At 41.8% G+C, this 12,052-nt stretch overlaps 1 protein-coding gene across 2 annotated transcripts in view; it reads left to right on the forward strand.

The window, feature by feature from the left end:
* Nucleotides 1-2,990: 2,990 nt before the first annotated feature.
* Nucleotides 2,991-12,052, forward strand: part of TBCE (tubulin folding cofactor E) — a 30,175-nt gene continuing 21,113 nt past the window's right edge. Inside the window, exons 1-3 of one of the 2 annotated variants that reach the window (XM_071432237.1) lie at nt 2,991-3,091; nt 3,315-3,447; nt 6,263-6,347. In XM_071432237.1, coding sequence (XP_071288338.1) covers nt 3,348-3,447; nt 6,263-6,347 — 185 coding nt within the window. In that variant the 5' untranslated portion in view covers nt 2,991-3,091; nt 3,315-3,347. Of the gene's footprint in view, nt 3,092-3,197; nt 3,448-6,262; nt 6,348-12,052 lie in introns of those variants that run through there. The other variant, XM_071432247.1, reaches the window with a different exon arrangement.

Genomic DNA, 12,052 nt, shown 5'->3' on the forward strand with positions numbered 1-12,052 from the left:
ACTTTATTTTTTCTTCTCTTAACAATTTTTCTGTTCTTGAAGTCAGGGAAACATAATCTGCCATGTGCCTGTTTGAGTTGATTTCTACCTCACACTAACACCCTTCCTGAAAAAGTTTTATCACAGCTGAGCATCAGCATTCAACCTTTTTTGCAGCACTTTTTAAAAATTACTTCAGAGGCACCTTGTTGAGGTGTGGCTAGGAATAATCCATGATTCATTAACTCACTTCAAGCATATAATCTGCAAAACTTCTAATAAAGATGCAGGTTAAACCACATTAACCCTGCTGGTGTTCCTCACCTGTGTACCCCATGGACCAAGTGCATTCTCAGTTAACCTACTGAAAGGTCTTTACTGATTATCTGTTTAGTACAGCATAGAGAACCATGGGAGATACACCAAGAAGGCCTAACGTGACACTTGCAGGGAAAGCACTACACAACCTGACATGAATTTGTGTAGAAGACTAACTCTGAGGTGAAGGGAAATCATAGATAATTATCTGCTTTTGAGCTCCTGGAAAATGCTCTACTCATTGCTATATGAATTACATGCTGACAGTTAAGCAGCTGCATCATCTCTTGCACACAGTAGGTCATTTACACTCTCTTCATAATGCTTCAGTTGCTATTTCTAGAGCATATAGTGTAAGCTTCTTAATCACTCAGTAATTACTGAAGTCTCTAGAATGGCAAATGCATACATTTTGTTTATGTATTTTGAAATACCTAAAACCTCTTTTATTCTCTTGGGATCTGTGTTACTCTACAGAGAACTTCTGTTGGCTGAGGGAGGCATAACCTTTCACTGACTGGAGTTACTAAAACCAGGCTGACACCAAGCCTGTGAACAGATTGGAGTGGAAAAAAGGTTTGCAAGGAAAAAAAACCCAAAGTTCTTTAAAAATAGAATTTCCTATAATTGCAGAGCTACTATATGAAGCATGGAACTAACTCAAACAGTTTTTCTGTGGTTTTGACTGAAGAACCTATAGCTAACTGCTTTCTTTTGGGGTGGGATGGAATGTACAGGTCAAAGTAAAAGCCATACAGAGGAATTGTCATTGCTACTCACAGATTGTATTATAAACCTAATCTCTTACCTTTTACACCAACCAGCCTGAATGTTCAAGTTCAGAAGCTAAATCCATTTTTACTTAAGTGTTTATAAAATACTGAAGTTGTAATTGAAGGTAATGATGTGAAAATGTTAAATTGGTCTAGTTTCATTGGCATTGGGACTGTCCTGTTCCTTGTCAAGCAGATCATGAGCTATGGCTGTTTGTTGATTACCAAACTGAAACAAGACGTACAAAGAAGCAGAAAGAACAAGCAGTAAGTTTTGCTATTCTCATTATCACTTTAGAAATAAATTTGACAACATGCATGTAGATTGTGAGAATGGCTACATCACCTGTCAAAGTAGGGATAAAACAAGGGCAGCTGGGGTTAGAAAGAGCAAAAAGAAGTATTTTCTTGGTTTTAGTGCCTTTCCTGACAGGCAGTACACAAAGTGGAGGATGCTCTCAACTTTGACCTTGGGAACAGTGGGGGAGTCAAGAGGAGAGCAAGAGACCTCACTGCTCTCACTTGTACCACTTCCATGTACCTTCAGCTACATGGCTTGAAACTGGAATAGATCGTTCCAAGAGTGCCCTCTGTGGGAGATGAGTGGGCTTAGGAACCCAGATGAGACAGCAGCCCCACAAAAATGTGGAAGAAGGACTAGGGTATCTATCTATTTTTTCCCCCAGTTCTATTAGTTGGCCTGAAATAACACACTACCTATGGCAAGGGAGGACTATGAAATAAAGGGACAGAGTTCTTTGCTGGGCTGTCCCCTTTGTGCAAGAGAGTAAAGTGCACCCTTAAAGCCTTTTAATTGAAGATGCAAGCTATCAGCATGCTAAAGAATATACACGTTATCCAGATTGTTTTGATTGGAATGTAGTAGTGTTACCAAATACCCATATCTGATTTCTGTAGTCAGTATCGCAGCCTCAGAGTAAAGAGTACTAATATGCTGCCTGCCAAAAGGACAGACAGATTTAATGTAATGGAGCTGTAGGACTGAAAGAGCTGATGTTGATTATTTACTGTCATGATTGCTTCAGTCTTGGTGGTGCCAACATTCAAATGATATTGTTTGCACTAAGCTGTTATGAGACACTGAACTATGAAACACAAGAGATTAAAAAAGGTGAAAAACATCAATTAGGATACTTTGATTTTTTACAAACACAGCTCTTAGATCTTGCCATACCTATCTCTGTCAAACTGAAGAGCTCTCACTCAATTTCTGTTCCTCACCGACTGGTACTAGAACGCAGTCAAGTCTTTCATTTTTTGCTGTTAATCTTACGCACAGTGGACACCATGGTTTTCCTGGATCCCCCCCGGAATATTTCCCCCAAATACTGAATGTTGAACTAAACGCAGCAGCAAATGTAGCAGCGTACAGAGGAATACAACCGTGTGGGAGTCCGCCAGGCCCGGGGGTGCTCCGGGGGAGCTCTGCTGCTCGGCGAGCCGCCCACGTTCTCCTCAGCTGCTGCTCCCGGGACAGCGCCCCAGCCTTCAGCTACGGACTCGGAGCCATCACCGGTGCCGCAGCGCTTTGCCCACCCCGTGCTGCTTTACAGCACAGCAGCGCTTCCCCGGTACATCTTTCCTCTTTCCTCACTGCTCGCCGCAACTCTGCGGCCACTCCCAGGGAGGCGCAATTCTCGGGGACGGGCGGGACACCCGGCACCGCCCCGCGGGCCCCGCTCGCCCAATCAGAACACTCGCCTCTCACTCCGCGGCATGCTGGGAGCTGTAGTCCGGAGCCGGCAAGCCCGCGCAGCGGAGCCACCCTGGTGAACACCATTACCCAGAAAGCTCCACGGCGGCGACGCCCCGGGCCGATTTGCCCCTGAAGGCGGTGTCTCGAGCAGAGTAGAAGGCGGGGCGGGCCAATAGTGGGCCAGGGCAGGGCTGGCCCGGGGTTCGTGACCAATCGGAACGCTTCGAGAGCCGGGCGGGGTGGGGCGGGGCGGGGCGGTGGGTGCCGCGCGGGGCGGAAGTGCGGCAGCGGAGTGGCCCCGCCGGTGCGTGAGCGGCGGCCGCGGCCCTGCGCGTGTGGGGCGGGGGCTGAGGGCGGCCCACAGAAGCCGGCTCTGCTCTGCTCTGCTCTGCTCTGCTCGGGGAGCGGGGAGCGGCACCGGCACCGGCACCGGGTGGCGCCGGGAGGCAAAAGAGAAGCTCAAGGTAGGGGCGTTGTGAGAGCAGTGGCTTGCGCGTGTTTGAAGGGCGTTTCTCCTGTGCCTGCAGGTCCGGGAGCAGCCCGGTTCCCGCGGCCCCGGGATGGATACCGGGCTGCCTCCCGACGCGCTGGGTCGGCGGGTCGCCTGTGGCACCGACTACGGGACTGTGCGCTATGTGGGCAGCGTGTCTCCTACTGCAGGTAAGTGCCACACAAGTAATAATCTTCACATTTTATGGCTCTTCTCGAGGTTCTACTCATGTTGTTCTTAATTAAAAAAAAACCACTGTCGAGTAAAACGAGGCAATTTACAACTTGATTTTTCCTCATTGTTCTTTTGTAAATATAATGAGTTCTAATCTCTGTGAGGGTTTTGGGTGTTTTTTTTTAAAGTCAGAGTTGTCAAAAAGAGTGTAAGAAGAACTTCACAGTCTTTTCCCTGATCTCTGTGCAGACAGAGTCAGGGAAGGTAAGAGGCAGCAGCAGCAGATCCCCAGACCAGGTGTTCCTTTGATAACATATTGTGTTGGGTTTGTGTGACAAGGCTCTAAGAATGGCAGGGGCTACAGGGGTGGTATCTGCCACCAGAGAAGCTGCCAGAATCTTTCTCTATGTCCTACAGAGCTGCTGCCAGCTGGCTCCAGGGTGGACCTGCCACTGGCCAAGGCTGAGCCTGTCAGTAATGGTAGTTGCACCTCAGTGAAACCTTCTTTAAGAAGGGGAAGGAAAAGAGACTCTTTGCACGAAGGTAGCTGTGGCCATAGAAGAGCTGAGTGAGAATATGTGTGAGGAGCAGCCCTGCAGACACAAAGGTCCATGAAGAAGGAGGGGAAAGACATACTCCCCACTCTGGAGAGGAGATTCCTCTGCAGATCTACTGAGACAGACAGGCTGTTTCCTGGCAGCCCAGGGGGATCAGCAGGGATTCAGAGATCCACCTGCTGCCCGTGGAAGAGGCACACACAGGTGGATGCCTGAAAGGAAGTGGTGACCACAGCAGAGCAGGCTCCTGGTAGACCTGAGAGATAAGCCCTGCTGGAACAGGTTTCCTGGTAGGTCTTTTGTCCTGGAGTAGCCTTTTCCTGAAGGACTACACCCCATGAACAAAGGGTTCCACATTGGAGCAGTTCCAAAGGAAGCATGCTGTAGCCTGTAGGGAGGAGTTGTGTTGGACCACTCCATGGAGACTGTCTTCTATGGGAGGAACCTGCAGTGGAGCAGGGGAAAGACCACCCTCTTTGAGGAGGAAGCAGCAGAAATAAGGTGTGATGAACTGACTGTAACCCCCATTCTCCACCTCTCTGTACCTCTCAGGGAGGAGGTAGAGCCCAGGAAAGAGGGAGAGCTGAGGTGGGGGTATTTTTAAGATTTGTTTACTTCTCATTAGGCTACTCTGATTCTGGTTGATAATAAATTCAATTGCTTTCCCCAAGTCGTGTTTTGCCCATAACAGTAATCAGTGGGTGATCTCTCCCTGTCCTAATCTCAGCTCACGAGCCTTTTGTTGTATTTTTTCTCCCCTGCTCAGCTGAGGAGGGGAGTGACAGAGTGGCTTTGGGTGGGCACCTGGTATCTAGCCTGGGTCAACCCACTATAGATGTTCCAATTTATGGGAAGATTCCTGGTGCTTGGAAGAAGACCAGCCTTGCATACAGTTCTAGAAGAGGCAAGAAGAATGACCAGGAAATGTAGACTCATGAGCCTCACTTCAGTTTCGGGAAAGATGACATAGCATGTTTCCTTGGAATCCATTTCCAAGCCTGTGAAGGACAGGATGGTAGTTGGGAGTATTTGGTACTTGTAAATAAGAAGAAGTTGTGCTTGGCAAATGTCATTACTTTCTATGATGATATGACTGTGAATGTGGATGAAGGGAGAACAAGTCAATATTCCTTGACTTCAGTAAGTCTTTGAATAATGTCTTCGTAAAGAATTTTATTTGGAAGCTGAAGAAATACAAGGTAGGTGAATGGACTGTTAAATGATTCTAAAGTTGTCAAGTGACAAAGTAATTAATGACTTGACATCTGGTAATGAGTGGGTACTACAAAGGTAAATGCTGGAGTGTGTATTGTTTCATGTATTCCTCAGTGACTTGGGTGATGAACAGTGTTCACCCTCAAATGGCTGCTGTGATACAAGATAGAATTGCAGTCCAGGTCAAGGTTTATGAACTTTAGGTTTGAGCCCAAGAGATTTAAGGAGGATAAATTTCTCTGTGTAATTTCACTTCTCTGTGACCAGGAAGTATTAGTGACTCAGAGAGCCTGTTGTAAAGGGCTTGGGAGCTAAGTTGGATACTGTTATTTATATGAGCCAGCAGTGACCCCTGTAACAAGCCAAGATACATGTTGTACTGGGTTACCTTAGAGGGAAGTGAGGAACATGGCCTGCAAGTTAAAGGAAGAGGTTATCCCTCTCTGGGTGCAGGGGTTCTTGACAAGGTTACACTTGGAACAATGTAAAAATCTGCTGTAGAACTATTCCAGTTCAAGAGGGAGGCAGACAAAACTTGATAGGATCTCAAAGATCTCCTCTCTTGAGGAGTCTTGGAAGGTTACCAGGATGGTAAAGGGCACAGACCATCACATGTGTTGTGGAGAGGTTGAGTTATCTAGGCTTGGTTAATGTGGTGAAGAGAAGAAAAAGTGCCATCCAATGGCTTCCTGCAGCTGTTTGACAGCTGGGTACAAAGATGGCAGAGCCTAACTCTTCTTACAAGTACTAGATTATACAGTAAAGGATAATGGCCACAGCAGGAAAACCTTTCCCATTACATTGCTACATTACAATGCAGCACTGGAATATGCTCACCAGATGTGTTGCAATCTTTCTCTCCTTAGAAATTTTCAGGGTCTGGCTTGGTAACAAATTACCTGACTTTTTTTGGTGCTGGTGATAATCTCCTACTTTGAGAGAGAAGGTTAGGCTAAGTGAACTGCAGAGGTTCTTTCCAGCCGTGATTTCTATGGATATGATGCTGTAAATTTAAAAAAGTATCAACCATTTTTTTCAGGAATTTGGCTGGGCGTGGAATGGGATGATCCTCAGAGGGGAAAGCATGATGGCAGCTATGAAGGAACACAGTATTTTAAGTGCAGGTGAGTTGGTTCACAGCATTGGCAGGTCATATGTGCTGACAAGATGCTCATGGGAAAAGGCCCTTTGGCAATTTTTAGGGCAAACCCTTCTGTTATCAGTTGGCCAATATTAAAAAGATCATAATTCTGAGTGCTCTGACTAGCTAACCCATAGAGGCTTCTGCACTGATATTTATCCAGTTATAGGTATTAGGGTATAGTAAATATTTAGAAAAAACAAGTCATGTTGGTATGTTATAAAATGAGACTTTTGGATGTTATTACTATTCTTAGTAGGTTTTAGGTCTTTTGCTTTAGTTAGGAAATCAATATTTCCTAGTGACTTTCATTAAGTAATTCTGAACTGAAATATTGGTCCATATTAAGTGTCTCAAATACAGTTTGTATTTGAATTTAAGCTGACTTGCATGTATCTTGTTAAGGGAAAATGCCAAAATCCTGTGAATGATTTGGGTTATATTTGTATCACTAAGGAATTGTTAAATATATTCATTGGATTTAGTACATGCAAAACATAGTGCAGCTGTGTGGGGTTTTTAAATATATGCATGCATTACTTTTAAGTGAAAGGGTTTGAGCACTTAACATGTTTGAAATTGTGGAATACAGGACTCTAAGATGGATATTAACTGCAGCAAGTCATTGATATCTATGTCAGGACACATGAAACAGCTAAAAGTTTGTAAGTTAAATAGTAACTGGATGAGTTCATAGAAAGAAGTCATCAATAGCTCTTAAATGCTACAGACTGCTAGCTCAGTAAGTTCCTAAGCATAGAAGTGGTGAAAGATGAGAGAACAAAATCTATTCTGCAGAAAAATAAGAAGAAAACACCCACCTGTGAGGACTGGATATTTTTTTCCTTGTATCAAATAATAATAAAACAAGGCTTGAGGAGGCTAAACACAATACAAGAAAAAAATCAACATTGCTGGATTTTTTGTTTCAGCTAAAGAATTGGAAATCATGTTTTTAGCACAATCATGTCTTTTAAATTAATATATTGGTGGAAGTTGCTTCCTAAATGTTTTGAATTTACTTGAAACAGTTTCCAAGTTGAAGCTAGCTATGTTCTGCTGCAGGAGGAAAAAGTAGAAACAATTGTCTGACCATTCCAAATCTCTCTGGACAGAAAAGGCAATTGAACATTTCATGAATGTTTTTTCAGATACTTGAGTGCTTTACATTTGTGTGTATATAATATTTATATATCAGTGTATAGACTCTTGGGTTTTAAGCAGCCATTAGTGTGCTTCCAGGAGATGAGACAGACACCTTCATTCTTGATGTAAAAATCAATATTTTGAGTGAAGCTCAATACCTATAACAAATGTAAATGTTGTGGTCTTTAAACATGTTGTTCTTTCAATACTTGGCTAGTTTCCAATCAGAAGAGGTCCTGCTGGATTCTAAGAGAATACATGGTTCCAGCAGCCCACCAAGACACAGACATAACTTCCTGTGGGCAGACACATTTGTAGTTCTTCTATTGACTATTGGGAAAATGTAGGCAAACTTAAGTAAGAAATAGTTACCTTATTTTAGCAAAATGGTGCTGAAAAACAAAACCCTCCCACAACTTAAAACATCACTTCTTTACTACTACTGATTAGGAGGGAATAATGTTTCTTTGTAGATGAATATACACATCTAAAAAAAATGCTGTATTTTTCCCCTTATCATGAGTATCCTCTGCCTACAAGCCTACTTTGCTCACTCCTTGAATTCTGATAAGCAGAAGCAGCTGATCAAGTAGCTTGTGCTGTAAACAAATGCAGTGAAAGTGTTTTTAAGGCAATTTTGAAAATAACTGCTTTAAAAAATACATCTTTCAGAGTGACATTTGAAAATAAGACCATAAGAGGAAAATAAAACGGATTTTGAGATTCTCATTACCAGAGAATCTTCTTTTTTTTCAAGTCCTTACTTGAAACAGTAGGTCTGCTTGCAGCTCTATGTAGGTTTTTTGAAAATATGATGTAAACTTTTATGTTTCATAAACAGTGGCAGTATTTTTATCTGGGTCATTATATGGTGATAATTGAACTTCTTAAGAATATGAATACCAAGGAACAAAACAGCCATGCTTCAAATTATGCTGACATCATGAGCATGTTCATCAACCCAGTATCAGCTAGAAATGGCAATGGACAATCTAGTGGTGGTTTTGTGTTCAATTTTTCCCTGATAATAGGATCTTGTTTCTTAATAACTGAGGAAGCTACTATTTTAGCTGTCAGTTGCAGTAGTGTATTATATAATTAAATTATGTTCACAGTCCTTCAAGAGAAATGAGTAATCAAGCCTTAAAACAGTGTTAAAATTTGTATACAGCTTTTGAAACACGAGTGTGCTTTCCAACATGTCCCACAGACCCACTGACACATTTGTATGCGTGTGTTCCCCTGGGAAATGTGGGTTTCAAGCACACCTTCCTCCCCTGGTTGTCCTATACTTGTTGCATGATGATCTGCTCCATGAGGATTCAAGATTATCTGCTCCATGAAAGATCTGTTTATATTAAATTAGGGCTATTTTTTCTTCAAGGGTGACACATTCACCTCCAGGAATATCTACTTAGAGCAGAAACAAACTCTTCAAATACAGGAAAAGATATCATTTTAGTGTCCATGAAAAAAAAAATTATTTCCATTTTGCAGAGGCAGAAAGCATTCCTAAGATTCCTGAGAAGGTTTCAGTTAAGAAGTTTTGTTCATCAGAAACTCGTGCTCTTTGCTGCCAGTAGAACTGTGTTGAAACAAAAGGCTGTCCCTAACCACTGCTCAAGCATGTACTGTGCACCAGCAGAACCCCAGGATACCATCTAAAACTACAGATGTCTGTCTGTCTTTCCTTGTTTTTTGAAAGCCCAGAGTCAAGTTTCATGTCTGTCTGTCTGTAAACTTTCAAGAACTTGAAGTACTTGCTCATGCTTGCAAAGCTTCTGCTGTTCAATCAGAAATTTAATACACCATGGCAGGTTAGTGTCAGGTGGCATTTATAAGCATTGTTTGGTGCCATGGCCTCTTTCTAAAACTTGAAAGATTTTCTTTACTGCTGTGTGTAGATTCTTCTAATAGAAGTTTTGTCTGTTGAACACCTTCCCCTAGAGGGAAGAGATCTGTTCAGATCTGTGTAGAAAAGACATGCATGGATTCAAACAGCTCTACTTTATGACACATTGTGAGCCTTGTAGTGCATTTGCTGCAGTCATGGTGGTAATTATCTGGAGTTGATCATTTCAAACAGTCTCTTCTGGGCAAAGAAGCCCTTTGATCCATGTTTACTGCCTAGGCTGATAAAGCTGACATCTCTCTCCATGGCTCAGAGCTTCTGCATTCAGACAGCTCAAGTGTGTAGCTGTTATGATTTATGTACTCCTGATTTTTCTTCAGTACTGAGAAATGTGTGTGTGTGATATTTCCCTAGCATATGAAGAGCCATCATGTACCTGTAATGATAAGCAGTGCCATCACTTTGTTTTACATTAGCAAAGAATGATGCCAGATTTCCTCCTTACTCAGTGGAAGCTGACAGCTAATCTCAATTTTAATGAATATCCTTGAAGCACCCTGGGCATGCGAACAGATGGGTTGGATGCTTCAGGCTACTGAATCATGAATAGGAAGTGTCCTAGAAGATGACTTCTAAGATTGGGGTCAACCTCTCTATTTTAAAAGTCAGTAGGAAGTGTCAGTATTAACTAGAGCCAGCCACTTGCCAGAGCCCCACTTGTGCATATTCCACATTTTCTGCTTAAGGAAATTGGGCCATATCTTCTACCACTCTATTTCCTTACAGTGTTTTGTTCTGGCTGCAAGACAATTTGCATACATGACAACAAAATCCCTGTTCTCAGACTTCTGAGTGTTCATCTTAAGTGAGGTTGATCAGTAATCCATAGGTTCTTCCATCTCATAATATGCATGCTGGATGACTCTTTGGATTATGATTTATCTGTTTAGTTCCCAGTTATGGAGACTGATGGCTAATAGGTGTGGTTTTGCTTTAGTTCATGTGCCGTACATTATTTGTTTGATATGTACATGCAGCTTGTACAGTTCATATGTCCTCATGTGAAATTAATTACAGGCAATGTGTTTTAGGGAAAATGAATTACAGTGACCTCTCTCCTTGAATGCGCAATAATTTTGCCTGAAAATAGGTTCCTATTGCAGTTTCCTTTCCTGTCTTTTGTGACAGCTCCTAAAAAAGTAGATCAAATAAATAGACTGGAACTGAAAAAGAAGCTTAGGCTTTGGAATGGATTTAAATATACATTAGTTAACTTATAATAGTGTGCAGAGTAATGGAAAGTGATACCAACAAGAGAGAGAAAACCTATGACCTTTTGATCAGGACAAAAAGAGAAGGGTCTTGAGAGATAAATACACTAAAATTTTCCTATAGCTTTATAATACAGGGGACAGGGTAGCTAGGTTCCTCTGCTTTTTTTTTGGTTTTTTTTTTTCCCCTAAGGATAGAACTGGTTCCTGCACAGAAAATGAAGAAGGAGATGCCAGTAGAGTGTAGAGGGATGGTGATGACAAAATCATGGTGATAGGAAATTGGATAGTTGTTGTCAGAATAAATTTACAGCAGGTACCGAGTGTGAATTACAGATAGACAGGAGTACAAGGATTTTTTCCAGAGCCCCAAGCAGAATCCTGTACTATCTGCCATCTATGAAGCTGTTTGACTTAATTAAATGCAGAAGTGATATATTTGGAGGCAAGAGATGTTCTCGTTCAGGTCATAAAAAGGCAATTTACTGTTTTAAGAAGAGGTATTAAGAAAGAATCACATCATTTTTACACTTGAGAAAGTTCAATATTTAAATCAGTCAAGTGTTTGCAAGCTATGAAGAATTTCAAAGGAATGGAAGAAATTACTTAAGGTTACTGGATTAAAAATGTATTAAAAATGCTTACTAAACATGAAAAGTTCATACCAGATTTATATTCTTTTCTACATTATTTGCCTTTCTGCTTCTTTTGTAATCATTGCACTCTAAGCATAGTCATTACAAAACTAGACTGAAAATAGTTTGAAAGTAAATATTATCGAGTTTCTACCTAGGTCCTTCTTAAGGATATGAGAGTAGAAAGGCTAATGAATGAAACTGGCACAGGAAATTTCCAGCACTGATTTTTTAACAAAAATGAGAATACATGGTGTCAAACTATTCCATCTACTTGTAATAGGTTCATAAGATTTGGGGCCTTTAGTTACTGATTTTTTTGTATGAGAATTTTGAACTTTGTAGCACTGGTGGTTTATATTATGGTTTGCTAATTAGACACTTGATGCTCACATGCTGTTTTGAGAAGTTTTATTTACATAAGTGATGTCTTCCTCCTGATACTTTCCTACCAAAGCCTGTTGTCTTCTCAGCTTGATGGCAGACAGATATTCATAGCTACCAATTTTCTTCCCAATGTTTTCTGGCTGATGCTCCTATCAGATCCTCACCTGCTCTGTGACCATTCCCATAACTTGTCTCTGCTAGTTCTTCCCCGATACTGTGTTTCCTCACTAACTTTGCTAGAAAATGTCAAAGCAATTGCATGGTAAGACACGGGAATGCAACAAAGTTTTTTCAGTGCTCAAGAAAAGCCAAGGAACTCCACTGAACTGACTTAAAGATGCATTATTGGTTGGATATTTCTGTTGAATATTCAAAATTGTTACCAAGTTGGTATCAA

This window comes from Agelaius tricolor, unplaced genomic scaffold, assembly GCF_023055355.1.
Source record: "Agelaius tricolor isolate 1412-34295 unplaced genomic scaffold, bAgeTri1.0.p SCAF_1, whole genome shotgun sequence".
NCBI lineage: Eukaryota > Metazoa > Chordata > Aves > Passeriformes > Icteridae > Agelaius > Agelaius tricolor.